Source organism: Stegodyphus dumicola, chromosome 6 (assembly GCF_044657685.1).
Source record: "Stegodyphus dumicola isolate Sdum_Otavi_A_Nest chromosome 6, ASM4465768v1".
NCBI classification, from domain to species: domain Eukaryota; kingdom Metazoa; phylum Arthropoda; class Arachnida; order Araneae; family Eresidae; genus Stegodyphus; species Stegodyphus dumicola.
In genome coordinates this window covers 76,010,068-76,033,026 of record NC_140773.1, presented here as the reverse complement: position 1 = coordinate 76,033,026, position 22,959 = coordinate 76,010,068, and the positions used below count along the sequence as shown (strand labels likewise).

The following is a 22,959-nucleotide window of genomic DNA, read 5'->3' as shown; positions in this document are numbered from 1 at the left end:
CATTTATTTAATTCTAAAAATTCAAAATTGTTCTCTTTACCTCCCTCTTTTTCAGATTTAAGCAATCACATATTTGTATTGTGAAATCCAATAAAAAATATATGAGTGAGGGAATAGCAAAAAGATTTTGCACGAATATAAACTAGCATTTCAATCTTTTTTCCCCCAAACTATTTTTTATTATTTGATAGAATAAAAGCTCACACATACAAAAAAGGAATTGGAAATTCACTTAACTCGCTAATAAAATTTCCATTCATTAATATTCAGAAATACTGCAAGACACCATTGCACCTCTTTTCATTTATACAATTTTCGTACGTCTTACATGTTTCAGAGCAATTAAAAGACAATGTCTTTTGGAATAAAAATTATGTTGCAGAAGAGAAAAATAAACATATTTTAAGTTGTACAATTTATCTAACTTGCACACCAACACAATGAAGAATTACAGAAATCTGCTGCATAAACTTAATTTCTGAAAAAAAGTTTGTGCTGCAGAAGATTCCTGTATTTTTAGTGAGTAGTTTAATAGGATAATTCTTAATCCTTTTTTTTTATTGTTTTAAGTTGATTACATTACATTCAACTTTAAATAACAAATTTTTTCACCATCTATATGATATTAGTATAAGTATGCATCAAAAGTTACAAACTTTGTAATTTGGAAATTTTCCAGATATTTTAGCTATTCTCTCTAGTTTCTCTGCCCATCTCCTAATTCATTAATGTTTCAATAATGTTACCCCTTTGACAAATAATTCTCTCTTCAGTCAGTTTCTTCTTCATGAGTTTCCTCTTCATTTTATAATTTACAGATTTAATTAAAGATGCCTTTGTCATTCTACATAATTGAAAACTGGTAACTTAATTTCTTTAACAATATGGGTATTGGAAATCAATAAGAAATGATAAAAGGTCAGGGTGGATGCCAGAGCCAGTATGGCAAAATTTTTAGAATTTTAAGGGGGGAGGAGAAATTTGTGAGGTGAATTTTTAAAAAGATTATTGATAAATATTTAAACATTTTGAAACAATAACACGGAAAAGAGCTCTTATTGTGAAAAAATATAAAAAGAGACAAATGAAATTAACTCTTAAATAATTAAAGTAGCATTTTTTGTTTTTTTCTAAAAAATGTTTTGGAAATTTCATTTAATATCTTTGCATGTGTGTTTTCATGATTTTCCGCATGTGTAACGTGTATTCAGTATCTTGTGGATGTGTACATGAATAAAGCAGGCGCATCCCTGGCAAAATCACTGAACACTGGTAGTTTGAGCCAACTTCCGAATTCCAGCGAACAGGCTGGCTGGATGTGTGTTTTCGTGATTTTCCACATGTATGATGTGTATGCAGTATCTTGTGGAAGCATACGTGAATAAAGTGGGCACAGCCCTAATAAAATCGCTGAATACTGGTAGTTCAGTACAACTTTCAAATCCCGGCGAACAGCTGGCTGGATGGGTGTTTTTGTGATTTTCCGCATGTGCAATGTGCATGCAGTATCTTGTGAATACGTACGTGAAAAAAGCAGGTGCAGGCCATGGTAAACTTCAAGAGAAACAATGCACATAAATCTGTTACCAGGGACGTAGCTAGAGTTTCCAGCGCCCGGGGACAAATGAGAATTTGCGCCTCTTTCTGTGTGCCAAGAATATAAAACGTTTCATTAAAAAATTTCGTAGCATGAATTTGGCGCACCTTGGACGCTGCGCCCGGGGACAGATGTCTCCCCTTGCCCCACCCTAGCTACACCACTGTCTGTTACTATTACTAATTTACTGTATAGAAATTTTGGATGCATGCGTCAATAAAGAAGGCTTGCCCGCTAGCTAGAGAATATCTTGTGGATGCATACGTGAATAAATCGGGCACAGCAATGCTAAAATCCCTGAACACTGGTAGTTAGGTACACCTTTTGAATAAAGACCAACGAAAGCGGGCTTGCCCGCTAGTTATGCATTAAAAGTTACAAACATTGTAATTTGGAAATTTTCCAGATATTTTAGCTATTCTCTCTAGTTTCTCTGCTTCATCCCCTAATTCGTTAATATTTCAATGATGTTACCCCTTTGACAAAGAATTCTCTCTCTTCAGTCAGTTAGTTTCCTCTTCATTTTATAATTTACAGATTTAATTAAAGATGCCTTTGTAAATTGAAGAAACTAACTACATAATTGAAAACAGGTAACTTAATTTCTTTAATAATATAAGTATTGGAAATAAATAAGAAACAATATAAGGTCAGGGAGGATGCCAGAGCCAGTATGGCAAAATTTTCAGCATTTTAAGGGGGAGGAGAAATTTGTGGGGTGAATTTTTTAGAGAAAAATGATAAATATTTTTAAACAATTACACGGAAAAGAGCTCTTATTGTGAAAAAAACATAAAAGGACACAAATGAAATTAACTCTTAAATAATTAAAGTAGCATTTTTTGTTTTTTCTAAAAAGTGTTTCGGAAATTTCATTTAATACCTTCTTTATTTTTCACAATCAAAATATCCCTAAGTCGCCAAAATAGAAAATAATGTCACTTTAAAATACAGCAGAAGAAAAATAAAAATGTTTCAATTTAATATTTCTTAAATATAATTTTAATATATTATTATTTTATGCTACTTATCAATACTTGTCAAAAAATTCAGAAATACACAAATAAAACATTTTGTATGCAAACTGTTCTTGAAATAGCCAAAATGTTCACATCACCAAATTTAGAGCTGCATAATACAAGAACTTGTATCCCAAAAGAACAAAAATTGTTTTTGATGATAAAGTAAAAATATAAAACACTAAAAAAATATTTCTTCAAAATATTTTCAGAATTCTTCATTTACAAGTGAGAAATTATTTCGAAATTTTTATATTGTAACCAAGGCAGGGCCTCGTGCCAAAAACTCCACTATCCACCTTTATATTAAGTAGAAAAGAATTCAAACATTAGCTCATAAAATAAATTTCTGTCAATAAATCCGCAAAAAATATTCCTCCAAAATATCAATTCGCACTCAAAATTGGCAGTCATAAAACACAGACAGAAATGTCAGATGGATAAAATTACAGATCTTTTGCTGATTTTGGCCGCAATTAAGAACTTTGAAGGACCAAAAATCCCAAGGATTTCAAATACTTTTTAAGGACTGTACAAACCCTGTCATAACATATTAAGTGATTTATGATTTCAGTATGTAAGAATTAGAACATTCGTAAATGTTTTGCTAATAGCACAATTCTTTGGCGGGGGGAAGGGGGGGGAGGACAGCTCATTTTATTGTTAAGGGGTGATTGAAACACCATTTTAAAAATCCTGAAAATTTCTGGAGAGAAATCCAAATTTTCAATTATTCAGAACATTTAATGGGTACTTTATGATTATCTACAACTCGACTGAAAAGTCACAAATTGGCAACTTAAGAGCATTTGCAAATTCTTTGCTGACTAATTTTTTTAGCCAATCCATTTTCAAAATCATGATACACTAAGATTTCCACATAAATGCAATAAATCAATAAAATTTAAAAAGAAAGAATCTTCAGTAATCAAACATTTACCTTCTACTGAGAACTTTTTTCCTGCAATTATTCACCCCAGATACACAGCAACCTGTTTTTGCTTTAAAAAAAAAACAGCTCAAACTCTGCATCTGTGCAATTCGACCACGGAACTTATGCTATAATATACCACATAACTATTTTCGGAATGTTTTCCAGGATTTTCATTTGTTCGTAATTTTTAAGAGTGTCTTGATTGAGCGGGAGCACCTTGATTAAAAACTGGATATAATGATGACAGACCTGGAAAAAACTTAGGTCTCAAACTGGGTGGTCTGAGACAATACACCTATAAATGGATGTAAAAGAACAGAACAATGTCTCTCCTTCAGACAACTATAAGGGGAGGAAAACTTGAGATTGGTTCGTGATTGCAGGTCACGTTTATCTTTCCGAGAATTCATTAAAAAATACTTTTTCTCTGGAAACTTTCGAGGTGGTTGTTAGAAATATTCTTTTTCTCAGAACTTTCCAGGTAGTCGATAGAATTAACTTACAGATGTTACAATGCATACACATATATATGCACACAATATGGCATGCATATACAAATACTATATTCTAACAATTTCATTAGCAAAATTAAAAATACACTGCTGTCTGCACAAAATGCCACACTAAAAGATAGTGATACTAAAGATAAAAAGAAAGAATTAAATTTATACAGCAATGCAAGAATATCAAATGTCACGGATCAGTATTTGCTGAAGCCACTATATGCAACAGTAAGATTTCATAACTAATCGTAGCTTTGAATTAGCAGGCTCTGAATGTGTACTTTAGGAATAACATTACATAGTGCTTCTAAGTCAAAGCCCAAGTTGAGTTCCATTGGCTGCTAGATGAATGTCATGAAACTGTTGCTGGCCAACCAAATCCCAGACACATTCAATTTTGACATGTATTGTAAATGGGCAAATCAATGAAGAAACAGCATCTGGCATGATCCAAAACCTTCAGCATTCTTCCTAGCAACATGTCCACTGTCCTGTTCAAATATACTAACTAAATAAATAAAGTAGGCCTTCAGTCTTCAAAAATTTCCTATTGAAGTGGTTGATGATTAGGATACCTTCAATTCTTACCAGATGAGATCATTCATCGCATCCAGTGGTAGCCTAGGACATAAGCTTAGTGACTGTCTAATATGATGATGGATAACACAATCCAGAAGATAGTGTTTACTCCTATGGCATCTAACACATGCCTGAAGTAGTGTGTACAGTCTCAAACTGCCATCACTGCACCAGTTTAAGACATCGTTACAAAAAAATCTGTTCCAATTAGTACACCAGCAGTTGTATTAATAAGCGTGTTTCCTTGCACAATCCTTAATGCACAGTGAAGCAGATGCTAGCAAATTATATTAAAGATGACAATCACATTTCTCTTACAAGAAAGAGTATACCTAGAATGACTGGTAGATCCACATAGTTTAAGAGAGGCCCTTTGTCATGAAACTTAAAAAAGCCGCTCTTGTTGGAAAACTACAAATGAGCTATGCCAACTGAACCTCGGCTTTGCTTAAGGAAAAACAGGAGACGGAAAGGGGCAATGATTCAGTTTAGTCTTACTATAACAGATATTCATAACAAGTGTGGTATGAGGACTTCTTAATTAAAGCCATGGAACTTCCCTAAAAATTCTGGTGGACCATCAGCGGATAAGGCAAATTTAGCCTTTATAAATTATACACACAAATTCTTTTCCTTTTGTGCACACCCATGAAAACTGGCACAGAGATAATTATAATTGTACACACTAATGTACACTAGACTAATATGCAAACGACACTGCGAATCTAAATGAATTCTATGATAATCCTATGAGACAAACAGCATCAAAAATTCTACAAATAGTGGTTCAGTGATAATTCTACATTTAAAATATCCAATCTAGTTTAAAAAAGAACGTAATTGAATATCACAAATTCTAAAATCTAATCTATATATCAGCAGCATTCGAGCTGCATAAAAACAAATCGTAAATATAAAATGTGGCTATTAATATCCAGTACTACTACTACTCTAATAACACCAAAACAGATGATGTGAAAAACGTAACCTTTCAATATGTTTCGAAGTAATTCCCATCTGCCGTAATACACTTCTGTGCTCGACTGTACAAGATGTGGAAACAACTTTTAAAGTCCCCTTTCGAAAGGCTCTTCAATGTCGACGTCATGTTCTTCTTGATGTCTTCAACATCCAGAAAGTGTGTTTCTATGATCACAGTTTTGAGTTTGGGAAAAAAAAAGAAGTCTGCGAGGCCAAGTCAGGAGAGTATAGCGGATGATGCAACTCCACGACTTCGTGCTTGGCCAAAAACCTCTTCACTGGAATTGAAATGTGGGGGGCGGGCATTGTCATGCAACAGAAACCAGCTCCCATTATGTTGAAAACACGGACGTACTCTGTGAATTCTTTGTCGGAGTCGGGCAAGAATTTCTGCATAAAACTATCCTGTAGCAATAGTGCCTGGTGGGACAAATTGAGGATGAATAAGTCCTTCACTATCGAAGAAAGCAATTAACATGATTGACCCTTTGATTTTTGAAATCGGAAATTTTTTTTCTGATTAGGGGAGCTGGGAGACCGCCATTCTGTGCTCTGTCTCTTGGTTTCAGGGTCGTATTGATAGCAGCATGATTTGTCACACGTCACTATCGAATCCAGGAAAGCAGGGTCAGCGTTGTCGATGAGTTCACCCCACATGTCCATTCTGACTTGCTTCTGATCATTCAATAAACAGTGCGGGACAAATCTGGAACACATCTTGCATTTCCCTAGGTATTGCATCAAAAATTTGGCAAACTACGTCTTTGTCGATGTTCAGTTCACTGGCCAGGATTCGAATAGTCAGTCACCAATCCACTGTTACAAGCTCGTGAACTTTCTCAATTGTTTCAGGCGTACGCACGGAAATTGGCCTTTTGGTGTGGGCATCATCTTCAACACTTTTACGGCCGTCCTGAAAATGTCCATACCATTCAAAAGTTTGGGAACGGGATAATGCTTGTTCACCATACACTTGCTTCAACATTGTATGTGTTTCTGTAACACTTTTGCCCAGTTTAAAGCAGAATTTGATATTCATCCTTTGCTTCATTTCAGCACTTCCACAACATAACTTTCCCACTTCGACAACAACACTTCACCAGATACACGTTTCCAGCGCCTTTCCCAGCCAAGCTCGTGTCTACAACCGACGCGTGCTAAGGAGAGCATGTGCAGATGTACTACTTTCCAGGTAACAGCAGTGTCTCTCTCGGGCAACTGATCGGTTTCATGCTGTGACGTCAGTCCTGGATATTAATAGCCACAGCTCGTAGAATTCTTACATACGAAAATCAAACTGTTCCCATTCCAAGGCAGAGAAACGTTTCTATTCAAGCCAGAACATCTCGGCCCCTGCTGAACGGCTGTCCAATGTCATTTGGGAATGAGAGTGGACTGATATTGGAGAAGGCTCGACAAAAGATTCCATCTGATGTTTTGACATCCACGACTCTTACTAGTCTATCTGGACCAGGAAAGGTCTCCTCAATGCGAGCTAGCGTCTACTGCATAGGTGTCTTGTTTTTATCCTACAGCAAAACTAGTTACCCTGCCTTGAGATCAGATTTCACTTCATTCCATTTTGAATGAGTTTAAATCCTTAAGATATTCCACACTTCCTACAGTTCTAGAAATCAGTTCTAAGTTTTTGAATTAAAGTCCACATAGTAGAACAGAACAGAATCAGTCAGTTCTGGTATTGACAAAAGTGGAGCTCATGATTAGGAAATGATCTGGAGTCAAAGGCTGAAGATTCGTTGGATCATCCAAACTAGGTGACAGAGGTTGAGAGTTCAAGCAAGCTTCTATTTGTGTAATTAATGTATACTTTTTTTTTTTTTCCTGACTTAGTTTCAAGTTGGAAACAAATAGACCTATTGTGTTTTTATTATATATTTCACACATTTTTCTTTCTTTAAATTCCTTTATTCTATGCTGAAGTTTAAGACATAAAAAACAACGAGCTTGTTTTTTTTTTAAATATTTCTTTTCTCATCCACAGTTTTAATTTCACAATGCTCAGAATTGTGTAGTTCGTTACAATATATACAATTACTCCTAGCGACTGCAGCAATATATTTGTAAGTTCTAAGCGATTTTTTATCATCTGTTTATTGCACTTTTTGTTCACATTATCATGCGGAGAGTGGAGACAATCATTTGATTTATGCATTTAGTTATGAATCATTTCCGCTCGGTGTTTTGCTTTTGTTTCTCCACTGTCGTTTAATTTCGTATCTCTTTTGAAGCTTTTGATTTTTTTACAAAAATTACTTTAATTTGTTAACGTTCCTTGTTTAGTCACTGTTTCTACTGTGGTGACTATATTCTAATGTAATCTCTGATGGAATTAATTTTAACAATATTGGGGAAAGTAAACTACCACAAGTTTTAGATACCACGTTCGTTGACTTTAAACATCTAATTTGAGTTTCACACTGATCATAGAGGTTCCTGAGATTTTCTATATCCCTTACATTTCTAACAGAGGAAAGACTTAAGTTTATTCACATGAGCATTTATTACCAAATCTTTTCCCCAAACCTGTTAGTTAACAATTCTATAGCTGAATCTTAATTCTCATTTATAAGCGAAAGTCTGTATATAGCATTATAGGCTATCCCACCTAATAACGACTTTAAGTAATCAAGTTTGTTTACTTTTGATAAGGAGTCATTGCTATGCATAGCTACTTCAAATTGACTTGAAATTCCTGCCAATTGCTAGTATCACCAAAAATTTACAGATGGTTAATTTTTGAAGCCTATTAAATTCATTACTTTCATTTTTGGAATCTGTAGTGGTTTTATTACGAATGTTCATACTTTGCTAATCAGAATTTTCAAGTTTATTTAATTCCTTTAATTTTTTCCTTCGCTCTAAATTGGCACAGATGGATTTTCTCTTCATACTCCCGAGCAGATTAACTTCAAATTCTTCTGCTTCAATTTTCAAATCACTAAATGTTTTTGATTCTTCTATTAATTGGTATACATTTATACTAATGTAACCTTTAATTAATTCTGTCTCAATTTTCTTTAGTAAGTTGGAAACTGTGGTCCTTAATACTTTGTGTTTTGATTTGAATTTAGTGATACGATCTTCCACTGTACTTTAAAAATAGAAAACTTAATCCTACCTTGGCAGTCTTCGCACACTTGCTATGTGCTAATCCAAAGTTACGAATATTAGCTAGATTTCCGATCCAATGCACCAAAAATGTACATGCTAATGTATGTTAGACTAATATACAAATGGTGCTGCATATGTAACCGAATTCTACGATAATCCTATTTGAGATAAGCAACATTTAAATTTCTACAAATAGTGGTTCAGTGATAATTCTATATTCAAAATACCCAATCTAGTTTTAAAAACGAATTTAACTGAATATCGAAAATTCTAAAATGTAATCTACATCTCATCAACTGCATTCACGCTCTATCAAAATAAATTTTAAAAAATCAAGTTCTCAGTTTACACTGTTGCCATTCCGAGGCAGAGAAAAGTTTCTATTCAAACCAGAACAATAACCATTAAAAGCAGATAAATACTGCTCTCTCAAGCTTGCACCTGTGTAGGGGCGGAAGCTGCCCCATTCCGGACAATGCCTCAAAAGAGGCAAGAAATTTCAACACCCACACCAAGAATAAAACAATTCAAAAACTGATAATTTATTCTTACTGGTATACTATATTTACAGTATTATTATTCTATAAAATTGACAGTACCTTATTACAATGTTGACACCAAATTTGTTTTGCTAATTCTCACACCTTTGTAAACTTGAAGCGCAGGTCTCGCTTTGAAAAATTTTTGGCTTCTCAGGCATAATGAAAAAAGTAATTTCAAATAATTTCTCAACTATTTATTTAAGATTAACAAACATAAATTCAACAAGAAAGTAAAATTTTTCTGTGCACTGTGTATACCTTTCAATTTGATAAATCAATAATTTGCATTTTTAAATTCAAATAATACTAAAAAAAAATTACTTAAGACGGCTGTCTCTTTCAACCGAGAAAATCCAGAAGTTAAAACTAAAAGCAGTGTGTCTGACTTTCCAAAATATAGGTAACTAAGATTAACCCTATGAATGCTGAATTTGTGGATCGAAATCGCTTCAAAAATTGTGTAAGTTTTATTTTTTATATATATATATATATATATTTTAAATCTGGAGAATTGAAAAATGCATGTTTCCTTTCTAGAAAATATTTTTTTATATAGATTTTTATCATGAGAAACTAAGTTGCCAGAAAAACAAATTTCAGATGTTATCATTCAAAAAAAATTTTTTTAATAAATTTCAGTCAAATTACAGTTAATTTCTATTTATTACATAATATAAAAATGTAAAATTATAAAATTTAAGAAAATATACAGCACCAAGGGAAAAATACCTTAGAAATGCAGTTTAGTATGATAAGAGTTCAAAACAGAGTCAAGGCAAAGTCCAACTTCACAGTCTTTGCACCAGATTCAATAAATATAATTATTAATCAATCTAATTATTAATCTAATCAAAAACTAATTAATCATTTAATTAAATAATCAAATAATTGCTGAATGTTCTCTAGCAGCCATTTCAGTAAGAAAAATGCGGCAAAATGTGGAGTTTGAGCAATAATACCACATTCCTTCAAATGCTGCAATTTAGTGGACAATTAACAATATCTGTTGACCAAAACATAAACTAAACTTCCTGTGACTGTATAGAATTTATTTCAGTGGTTAAACGAGATGCACTCCTCAATAAAGGAAGATAAACACATGCCCGTGGAAATCGCCAGATGAGCAGCCAGAGGGTTAAATTCAATAAATTAATTAACAGAAGTTTAACATATAATAAATAATTAACAAATAAGCTCTTAAAAACTAATTAATACACATTAATTAAAATATAGATGTGTGTAGCTGAAATTAGGAAATGATATAATTTACGAAATTCACCACACACCTATAAGCCTACGCCGACAAAGTATTTGATGACTACAGATGTTATATCAACTGCAACAGTAAGACTCCTTGCTATCATTTTTGCACTTCAAATTAGGCTATCAATGAATTTAGTGTTCCCAGAAGATAGATATAGATAGGGCAGTTCAGGCAAGGAACTCTCTGATCCAAACCGAGTTTATGGATGGATGTGTTTTAGTTTAATGAAAATAAATAACACTTCAGTTTTCACAGCATCTAGCGTGAAAAATAACTCCGTATTGAAAATTGATTAAAACCTTTTTAAACCAAATCTCATGAAAGAAAAAGCATTTTACTCCTTACAATATAGGAATTTATTACATGATATTTCATTAATGTAACTGCTGCTATTAGTGGCGGACCATGGCGCAACATCTAATCTTACATGAAAGCGCCCACCTTGCATCTCAGTACAAAGTATGGCAGTCTGCAGTACAAGTATAGAGATGGTGCTGAAGTGTAAAAAGACACAGTACCTTGGTAGATGCTAAGGCCCTAAGGAATTGCCATGCAAAGCCAATGAAGATAGGTTTTATAGCAGGTATCAGGAGAAGTGGTCACCCCTCTAGCATGGAAAAAATGTGCAAGTGGTTCAGGAATGTGGAAACAGGTCTCAAAACAAGTCCTCAAAAATCACAAAGACAGCCATCTCATGAAAGGTGGTTTAACCGTGAGACATACTGAAATGTTCTGAAGAAAGAGTTAAATTTTCTTCCATGAAAACCACATCATTACCAGGAAGTCATACTTTTTAATATGGGGAGATGATGCTTGGTATGAAGACTAGTCAGATCTCTTCAGTAATAGCCTTTGGTCAGATGAAATTGTGTTACATGTTGGAGGGGTTGTTACCCAGCACAGCTCTTATTATAGGCAGGAAAGGTCCTGAAGATAATTGCTGAAAAACACAAACATTGCCCAGATGTCAGAGTGTGGTGTCACATAACCTCCACAAAAGTTGTGGATCCATACATTATTCGGAACACAATGAATACAGAATGGTACCTTGCTATGTTTAAAGAATATGTTCATGGTATTGTACCCAAGTGGGACAATTACAATGACCTAAACTTTAAGTAAGATGGGAATCTGCCTCAGTTTGCACCTACTATCCATGGCACGGCTCAACACCCATTTTACAGGATACTGGTTGAGCTGCCATGAATCCCCTGGAATGGCTTGCAAGAGTCGACCTAACACCCTGTGATTTCTTCCTCTGGAGGAGGAAGAAATCACAGGGTGTTAGGTTTCTTCCTCTGGAGGAGGAAGGGTGAAAGAGGAAGCTTACTGCATAAAAGCAAAAACTCTTGATGTACTGCAAGAGTGAATTGACTAACTTTTTGTAAATGTGTTGCAGAAGCATCTGTAGAAGTCCACTGCAAACACCCTCAACCATTTATAAAAACTAAAGTGGTGCTCATGAGGAATTTGAATCACTTGCGCTACGACTAAACTTCATGGTTGCGGTGCCGTGCGCTACAATATAACAAGCGGTAAAGTGTCTCATTTAAGTCACTCCACGTCTGCGAGTGCAATCCAGAGCTGTAACTCGAGAAATAAACAGTCTGCGAGTGCAATCCAGAGCTGTAACTCGAGAAATAAACAGTCTGCGAGTGCAATCCAGAGCTGTAACTCGAGAAATAAACAGTCTGCGAGTGCAATCCAGAGCTGTAACTCGAGAAATAAACAATCTCAAATTGTTAGGCAACGTGTGCACCACGTTATTTTCATTTTCGCGATAAATGCCTATCGATGTGGTGTTCACGCCGCTCGCGGTTTGAGACAAAAGCATCTCAACATGTGTGGCACGTCTTTTTAGCCCAAGTGGTTAACAATGCATAACAATTCCTACACTATTAGAAACAAAATGCTCTTTTTTCCCCATGAAAAGGTAATAAACACAATTCGTACACTATTAGAAACAAAATGCTCTTTTTTTTTCCCATGAAAAAGTAATAAACTGTTTATTAAAAAAGTAACAAACATTGAAACCAATTCCACCCTACCCTGTACATTAATTAATTTAATTATGCAAAACTATTTGGGATTTTGTGCAAATTTTCAAATTTTACTATTTACAGATTGATTAAATTTAGTATTAATTAAAAAATTCAAATTAAATTTTTTGAATTTTGAAAAATTATTTTGTTGATGTGGGTAATGATTTCATTTATTACTCAATGCAATATAAGCCATAAATCTCTGAACGTTTGTCATTTATTTCAATCTCTTTTTTGAAGTTTTCACTTTAAATTTTAGCTGTAATGACCAATGCATAATTAAAGATATAAAAGTATCGAAGAAGAAAAAGAATGATAAAATTTGCAATTTGAAATAAAATTTGTAAATGGTTTTTAAGATAAATCAGAGTTTTGTGTGTGTGTGTGTGTGTTTAAGTCACAGCAAAGATAAAATTGCATAATTAATTTTAGGAAAGCACCCAGAACTCACAGATAAGGTCTCTCAAATTTTTGCATTATTACAAAATAGTATTATTAGAAATATATTAATTTTTTTGGCGGGGGTTGTTTTCAGCAGCAATGTCACACATTCATTTACTGAAGATGTTTACACACTTTTACAATGATTTCAATAAGGAATTTTAAAAAGTGAATGTTTTTGGCAACAGCTTATTATTTGAAATTAGAAACTTTTAAGTTTATTTTTCTTTCAAAATGTTGCACATAAAAAGCTGTAGATTGAAGGATATATTTACGCACTTTCAGAAGAGAAATATTCTTATTTCATTAATTCAAAAGCGTTGTGAAAATCACGAGTTAAATTTCTAAGTGCAAAATGAGCAATATTATTAATAGAAAGGAAAAACCATCAGTCATTACTTCTGCATGGAAAGAAGACTCCAAACTAATATCCAAAAAAGGCAGATACTGTTTCTAACATTTTTAAAGTTAAAATTATTGGCAACAAAGAAGAATCCACCAGAGCAAATATCAATTGCAAAGTTTTTAAATATATCTGTAGCAACAATAAATAATAAACCAAGATTTACAGCTTAAAAAACATAATGTTCATTAGCTTTTACAAAGGCGTGAGGCTCAATACAGAAGGATTTGTATAACCCTGTTTGAAAAACCTATTTACCAGGAAATACAGTGACCTTTCATAAAACATGGCTTCACCTAAATGATTGCAACAACAACAACAAAAAAATCTAATTATTTTTTAAGATGAAGAGATAAAAAGGTAAAACCTGGTTCCATCAATGGAAAAGAAAGTTTCAGTGAGGAGTTTGTGGTGTTGCAGGATTCTCTTACAATAGAAAATCAAACAAAAAGATTGGGAGGAAAATGTTGAAATGAAAGTACTATCAAGGAAAAGTTTTATGTCCAATATTTACAGAACAAATTTCACTTTTTTATCCCAATCTGTCAAAGAGTGAAAAACTTCTTCATCAAGACAAAGCAACAAGTCACACTTAGTAAAGTACCATTGTATTCCTCAAAAGAAAAAAAAAAAAAAAAAAAAATCAAAATTGATACAGGTATACCTTTTCAATGTATTCCTGCAAAGTCCCTTATGTTTCAACTATGAACTATTGTGCTTCTGGTCTCTTAAAAAGAACTCTTTCTAAGTCAAAATCCACTATTATTGATAAACTCTGGAAAGTTGTGGAAGAGGAAGGGAAATCAACATTTTTGGAAATTTTACAAAAAGCCCTTATATGATTGAAATTACGATGCAGACACAGTCCAGAAAAAGTATACTAGATCGAACATTTCAAAAAATATTCCTTCCATTTTAAGCATTAATGGCTCCAAAATTGCTCTAACAATGTGTTAACACCCTCTGTATTATACTCATTAATTCAAAGAACACAAACTGATACGCGTGAATTCCTCTTAATCTTAGATTAATACATACAGGGTAGAGTAGACTTTAAGGTACCCCTTGTATTATTCCGAAGTTGTTGTTTGATTTATCGCCAAGTTGTTGTTTCATTTATGTTAGCCTGAGTAGTTGAATGTTATGGAAACCCTATCGTGACGTAATCGGGTGCATCATTCTGGGAAACTTTGAATCATGGGATGTTTTGTAAGCGTTTTTGTGGTGTGTGTTGGTTTGATTCTTAAGATGGTAAACTGGCCGAATGTAGTAAGATTAATTTGAAGTTTCTGTACATTTTGGAGTGAAAGGGGAAAGGAGCTTTAATTGACTGGTGTAATGAAGGTTTACTTAGTAGCCATTATAAGTGTCCTGTATGTAGGAAGGATATGCGTCTAGTCAAACGTAAAAACCGTTAACATGTTTTCCCTTTTTTATGTTATTTTATTGTTTGGTTTAAAATGTATTTTATTAAGATTATGTATTTTTTGTTTGCCTACATCATAGAATTTGGTGCTCTTTTGACTTTTTAAGTGAAAATATATCGATGTGTACATGGACAAAGTAAAGGGAATGCGCAATGCAAGTTTGTGCAATTCTAGGATTTTTTTTAAGTGAAAATAGGTCGACGTGTACATGGATAAAATTAAATGAGTGCGCAAAGCCATTTTTGTGCAATTTGGATTTTTTTTTAAAGTGAAAATAAGTTGATGTATACATAGATACCGAGTTTGTCGAATTGTTTTGTCTTGTTATTTTGGTTTGTGTAGCAGCGATTTTTGCCGCAAAAATCGTCGCTTCGCAAGCCAAAATAACGATTCAAAGAATAGCACAAAATCGGTATCCATGTACCGCCAAAGGCTACCCTAAACTATACTTTTACCATACATACATGATTTAATAAGAACATTAATAATTATATTCTTGATGGAATACAGTGACTAAACAAACATGAACATAAGGTCAACACAAAATTCCACAGAAATGAAAATTTCATTGTTGGCAATTCCATCCTGAGACTGATGGCAACTGGTTTCCATTCTTCAAACTGAAATTAATTAATTACTTTATTGCTCTTCTTGGAGGGAGGTGCACGGTTGGGTTTCTGGCAATCTGCAGTTTCGCCAAAAACAGGATCTGTTCTTTTTGGTTATCAAATGATTGCAGCATATCATATTTTACGAGGGCTATCCAGAAAGTAGATTACGTTTTGGAATAAAAAAATAAACAAAGTATAGGAAACAAATTTTATTATATACAGATGAAAGCCACACTCAAATACTACTTTTCTACATAGTCACCATACAAATTAAGGCATTTATCGTAGCGATGTACGAGCTTGGAAATTCCTTCGTCGAAAAATTCGGCCGCCTGCGCCTTCAACCACTTCGTTACCTCTTCTTGCCTTCCATCTTGCACAAAACTTGTGGTAACCAAGCTTTTCGCTGATGATTTCGTGCAACAAACTTCGCGAAATTTGTGGAAAACTCAAAGAAAGTTCCGTTATTGTGAAATTTCGATTTTCACGGACTTTAGCATCGACTTTTTCGAGAAGTCCGGCGGTCACTATGCTGGGTCTCCCACTTCGATCTTCGTCGTGAACGTTGGTTCGGCCATTTTGAAATCTTATGACCCACTGACGCACTCCACCTTCAGTGATAATGTTGTCCCCATACACTTCACGAAGCTGCCGATAGATTTCTATCGGTTTACAGTTTTTTGCAGTCAGAAACCTTATTACTGAGCGCACCTCGCAGCTCGCGGGATTTTCAATTAACGCAGACATTTCAAACCGTCACAGTATCTGAACGGAGCACAGCACGAACCTCTCACTAGCACGGCTAGATGCAGACTGAGCTGCGCAACACTCTGACCCCAAGATGACCGCGCTAGCCCCGCCCCTAGCGGACACAGACGGAAACATAATCTACTTCCTGGATGGCCCTCGTATTTTATAAATAATTTACAGGTGAAATGTTCGTTCTTTTAATGCCCAATTTTTTTATCAGTGTTTTCATCTCAACAGTTTCACTGTTTAAGTTCTAAATTACAACTAAAAGAAATAACAAAACTATATTCTTCAGCAGATGCCATGCTAAATATGCTTTCTAGTATATCTAGTCTTGTCATCTTATTTGACCTTTAGTATAGACAGGGTTCGTAGCCACATTTTAGTTAAAAAAATAAGCACCTATATAAGCACTTTTCAAGCACATTTTAAGAAAAAAATAAGCACCTGTTTAATTATATATATATAGATACATAACTGCATAACCTTAAAATAAAAATGAGATTTAACCGTAATTCAAAATCTGAGAAATTTAGTAATTAAAGAGAGAATCAGCATTACTCAATCATGGGAAACAATTATTTTTAATTGAAAATAACAGTTCAATTCATAGAACTAGTTTACATTGAGAGGGGGAAATGAACCCTATGCAAAACTAAATTATATTACAAAATTTAATGTTGAAATATCAGTTTAGCTAGAAAGTTTAGCTTTTGCCGGCTGTCATGAAATGTAGTTGCTAGCAAGTGCTCTAATTCTTCAGTAGGAGACAAAATAGGAGATGCAGAGGGGGATGACGCCAGGTCACGTATGGCATGGAGACATTTGAATGGTAGTTCAGGAGTAAATTCCAGCATCATCGTCTTCAAACTCTGTGGGTGGGAGGAAAAGTATGTGAAATATACCGGAATTTTCTAACCCTTTCACAACTCTGACCAATAAATCGATGTGCACCTTTCTTTACTCGTGCAAATCAAAGGTTGCGTTAATGCGGAGAAAGCTATTTCCGGAATTATGATTCACAATCTGATGCTCCAGATAAAAAAGAAAAAGTCGTTTATTTTGTTGCAGCTTTGATGCGAGAGAAAAAACACTAAAAACAAAAAATAAGTGCTTTAGAAAAAACGTAAGCACTTATAAAGGCTTTTATAATTTATTTTCAAATATAAGGACTATAAACACTTGTAAGTACCGCTACGAACCCTGATAGAACCATTTTTCAGTGTAGAAGAGAAGATTCACTTTAATGACAGAACATGCTAAATAAAACTTATATTCTCCACAAGGAATGTCAGATGGCTTTTTATGTGAAATTACGATACTCTGATGTATAAATATTGAAAACATTTTGGGTCTTGCAAGTATATCCACATTCCAAATTCAAATCAATATTTCACTTAATTTAGTAGAAAATATTAAGAAAAACAGGGATTTTATCCCCCTCCCATTTCTTGAAACTATTCACACATAAATAGCAGATGCATTCCATATACATGTTTCATTTAGGATGCCAATTTACATAGCCCATTCATTCTAAGTGTTAATGGCACAGTGCTCAAGGAATACCTTTGCCCAGTTCTTTTATTCCAAATTATTATGATAAATATAAAAAGCATTCATGAGTTTAATCTATAATTCTGCAAATTTATACAAATATTCTAAAATAAACTTCATGAAATTTTCTTTATGTTAATACAACAAGCAAATCAGTCTCGGGAAAAAATATATTAAATCATTTTTGTTAAACTGAATTCTTAACTTTTATAACTATTAACCATCCAACAAAAACATTTTCTACCACCCTTCTGTAGTTTTTTACATAAAGAAATGCAATTAAAAATTTTAAATATACTAACCTTTACGCCACCCATTGGAGGACCACTGCAACAAAAAAAAAATTGTTTCATGCATATAATAAAGATTTGTACATATTTTCATAAAATAATATTGTAAATATTTGTCAAAAATATTGACTTCTTTAATACTTTGAAAATTTGACTTACACCGAAGAACATGCACCGGAACATACTTAAAATTACACAGTGAGACATGCACATTAAGGTGATATGCAAAAGAAAAGTATACAAGAACAGTATTTTCAAAAATATGATTTCCTTTAAACTGAACTTTTGCCATTCAATTTTTTGAATAAATTAATTGTAAAAAATGGTACTTACAGAAATTTAGGGCCCTGCAATATATCACCAAACATAGTTGAAAACCGTGGCTTAATTATTAATTCTGAACTGCTGCAGTCTCCTTGAGCAATGTGTTATTTACCATCAATTCTGAATGTCTGCAGTTTGTTGAGTCATGTTATTTACCCTGAATTCTGAATTACTGCTGTTTCATTGAACCAGGTGTTATATATCGTGAATTTTGAACTGCTTATATTATATTAATATTTTCTGTTCCAAAAATGTTTACTATTTTCAATTTCCTGAGGCGTAAAAGAGAATTCTATAGTTTACTTTCAATAAAAGTGTTTTGCCTCATAATCGAACCTGTGAAAATGATCACAAAATGAAACTCTACATCAATGAAAATATATAGCAGTGCAACGTGAAGAATTGCAAACTTAAAACAGGCATTCAATCTGATAATTGGTTTAGTGGATCGAGAATTCCATTCACAACAGCGCTGAAATTTATTTACTGTTGGGCTGAAGAGCTCACTTCAATTAAGTGGTGAGAAAGGCAACTAAATATCAGCAATAAAACATTACACTATTCGCATGTAAACGGTTTTGTGTGGCTTTACTGCAACCTTCATTGTGGGTGAGGTTTTTTTTTTTTTTTTTTTTCCTCCCAAAGAGCACAGTGTCACAGGGCCTGTAACATGCACCGTCACCAATCAATGTTAAGCTCCATCATTAGAGCCATATATTATTCCGGCTCGTCAGGCAATGGGGATGTGATACAACCACCGCATTTATGCAGAATGGTGCTCCTCCACACATCGCCCGTTGTGTGAAACAAGTGCTTTGCTGCCATTCTGATGACAACAGAATCATCAGTCGGCTATTTCCTACAGCTTGGCCTCCTAGATGCCCCGACTTGAATCCTTGTAACTTTTGACTGTGGGGATAACTCAAGGCCATGGTCTACCATGATCCCATCACATCTCTTTCCGACCTTAAAGAAAGCATAGAACGCCATGTGTGTAACATTCCCGTTTATGCTGCTTTCAACAGCTGAACATGCGATTTTATGCTTCCAGATGGTAGCAGACAATGGTGGATACCATATTGCGCATGTTTTGTAAATTTTTGTGGGTTAATTGAATGTTCTTGATAAAATTATGATATGCCACCTAGGGGTGGTTTTTGAAACTCATTGTTTTGTTTTTCTTGATAAAATTCCCATCATTTCAATCTGCCATTACTGAATTTTCGTGCAATTTCGCTATACAGTTTTTGCTAGAGACTACTCGCAAATATCAAGTTTAATTCTGGACACCCTGTATATACATGCATAAACACATGCATACATTTCTTAATCCAGTCCCGATAACAGTAGAGTACCAATTTCCCCTTATAGTAAACAATACTTACGTGTCATTTCTTGAAATATCACCATTTCTTAAAGCAAAATTGCCATTATTCTCGAATTCTGCATTTGCTTCAGCCCTGCAAAATATTTTATGATTAATAAAACTGCATAGATTAAATTTAGATTATGAAATAATTTTCATTGTAAATAGAATCAAAAGAAATATATATCAGCGTAAGAAAAATATATTCTCATTGTTTCAAGTACAGTGGATCAACAAAATCTTATATTACCTCAACAAATATGGGTTTAATCCTAGTATCCGGTGCACACGGGATTTGGCTACTTTTGGCGACTTTATGATGAGCAGTAAAAACGCGACATATACGATGAGTAGTAAACGGGTCATTCAAAGATTATATATAGTTATACATAGTATATACACACATAGTATATAGTGTATATATATATACACTATACACTATAGTATATAGTGTATATATAGACATTCTTTGGATCATTTTTGGTGTTGGCAATAATTTTCAAAATCGCGCCAAGGCTGCACCGTATACTAGGATTTTACCCAAATACGTTTTGTAAGAATATGATATGATTTTTTTTTATAACTTAGCACATAATATAATTGTCCAAGCACAACATGAATGGAATCAATTCCAATCTACTGTGCTTTCAAAATTCTAATGTACTTTGCTTTCTTATTAAGTTTTCAGAAAAGGAGAGGGGATAGGGAGAGACAAAATATTTAACACACCATTAACTGAGAATTTATATTCTTTACATTAACTTATAACACACTCTCGAACAGAAAATTTTAGGTAATATCATTTTGCCAGGCACATTTCTCTAATAGAATTCATCCAAATCATGTGACTATTTATTTCTTCCAAGCAACAGCACATAACCATACATTAGAGCACAGATTTTTAAACTATACATTGCAACCCCAGTACAATTTGATATTTGAATTTAAAGAAATTGTATTCATAAGACTTCAAGAAATTACATTAATTGGCATTAATTAGATTAGACTTTTAAAGATATTACATTAATTGATATTAATGTGATTAATTTCCTGTTATACGAAGTGCATAAGGAATTTGTAAAACTATCTAGCGATTCAAATATAAAACTTAAGTTTTCACAAAAATCCTTGATGAATTCTGGATCGGAGTTCAAAGTAGATTTCTCACTATTTCTGAAATGGCATTAAGTATTCTTCTCTCATTCAGCACTTCGTATTTCATGAAACTACTTTTCAGCTTTAATGCTAATTAAAACCAAATGTCTTTCAACATTGAAACATGTTGAAGATGCTTTATATCCAGCAGTATCAAAATATTGCACCACCATTTAATAAAATCAATCCTAAAATTACTTCTTTTTATATACTTTCTTTTTTTTTAGTACTTACATCTAATAAAAAGTAGCAACTTGCATGTCGTTGCAACAACTTTAAATTACTTGAAATACATATATGTACACTTTTAAAATATTAAACCTGTTAAATTACGATTTATTGTGAATTTCAAAAGTACCTGCACAAATAAATGCAAATAAAACTCACTATTGAAAACACTCGTGTAATTTATTGCTTCATTTTCGATTGGTAAACAATTGCAAAAACAGGATGAAATTAAGCACGCAAACAGAATACATTACTTTGTTACTTAATCACTATTTTTGCTGTTTGAATTTTTTTGTTGTTTCCCATAATTTTATATATATCACTGATACTATTTATTGCAAATACAATTTGTAATCATTTTATTCTTGATACACCACTTTCACACAAATGTACCATTACAGAGATATAATCACATACAGAAGCAAATAAAATTACAAATATGTTATCTATAATATTATAATTAGTGAAATATAATAAATTTGACAAAATTGCTACGAGGAGGATACTGGCACTACAGAAATTGTTTCTTTATCAATATCTATCACGCGTAGTCGCAAGTCGGAAAGAACTAAATTCATAATACATTCACAGAGATTTACTTACTTAAAATTAGTACAATAATTGCACAATTTACGGCCATTGCACAGCTAAATAACATGACTAAAAGCTGAATAATCAAAACAAAGAGCAAAGATCAGAAGGAGTGAAAAACTTCTATTATGAATTCTCTCAAACCATAAAATATTTCAGATAATGAATTACAATTTATAATACGTTATTAACATCAAACAGACTTTTATTTGTCCACGTTTTTCAAAGAGAGGATGCCACAGCATTGTTAATAATCACATATCAACACGTGCCATGGCGTCACGAAAGCAACTTGTTGATAACGTTTCTGAACTGTCTGAAATTTTTTCTAATGCACTTTCAGACAACAGAATATCATATATTTTAAAACTGTACTTACCCATTCATTTCACAACTTCTAGTGATTTTCTATAAAAAATTTTAATTCAAACGATATGTCTTTGTTTCTTCAATATGGCGCGATTGTGAAAATAACAATTCACAATTTCCTGTTGTATATATTATATGAGATTCAAAAGCGTAAATACCATTAACACGAATTTTAAAAATATGATACGAATTGTCAGTAAATGCAGCTACGGTTTAGACAATGAAAAAAAAAAATTGCCTTTTTGGTAACAAATTTTCACTCCGCAACAGGTTGAGTAAAAAAACGATGTAGTTTCTTGTTGCCAAACGTGACCACCTTACTTCAATTGAAAATGCAAAACAAGCGGGAAAATATCACGTGGTTTTTAATGCTGCAAACCGATTGCTGACATCAATAATAAATAAAATAGTTTGAACATATTGGCTGAAAGCAGATATATTTCCTTAGTTTAGAGAATAGTTTTAAACGTAAGTGTTCTTCATTTCACACACTCCAATTTTTTTTAAACGTACAATCGAAAACAGAGTTCCTCCCCCCAAAGCAGGCTGGTTTTCTATGTTAAACATATAAGTTACTGCGTAATAGTACATACATTTCTACTACTACTAAGAAGATACAGTGAATTGGAGTTTCAGAAAGTACTGCTTCCTTTGACTCTACATCTGCAAAAGACCATCGGTAAAGAACAATGAGTGCTATGAACAAAATGAGACGAAAATAAAGCTCAAGTGGCCACCATCAGTCGACGAATAAGGTGTATTTCTGATGGAAGATCCAAATCATTGAACTCAAGAGTCTAGTATGAGTAAAAAATGTTAAAGATGAAGAATATTAGATGGGTATTCGTATTTTTCTC

At 33.3% G+C, this 22,959-nt stretch overlaps 1 protein-coding gene across 4 annotated transcripts in view; it reads right to left on the bottom strand.

Moving 5' to 3' along the window:
* The window catches only part of heph (polypyrimidine tract-binding protein 1 heph), a 173,306-nt gene extending 150,927 nt beyond the window's left edge, over window positions 1-22,379 (bottom strand). For 2 of the 4 annotated variants that reach the window (XM_085818550.1, XM_085818552.1), the window contains exons 1-2: window positions 19,779-19,853; window positions 18,082-18,106 (exon numbers count right to left, since the gene is read on the bottom strand). In XM_085818550.1, coding sequence (XP_085674676.1) covers window positions 18,082-18,096 — 15 coding nt within the window. In that variant the 5' untranslated portion in view covers window positions 18,097-18,106; window positions 19,779-19,853. Of the gene's footprint in view, window positions 1-18,081; window positions 18,107-19,778; window positions 19,854-21,745; window positions 21,882-22,112 lie in introns of those variants that run through there. The other 2 variants (XM_085818551.1, XM_085818554.1) reach the window with 2 other exon arrangements.
* Between the last annotated feature and the right edge of the window lie 580 nt (window positions 22,380-22,959).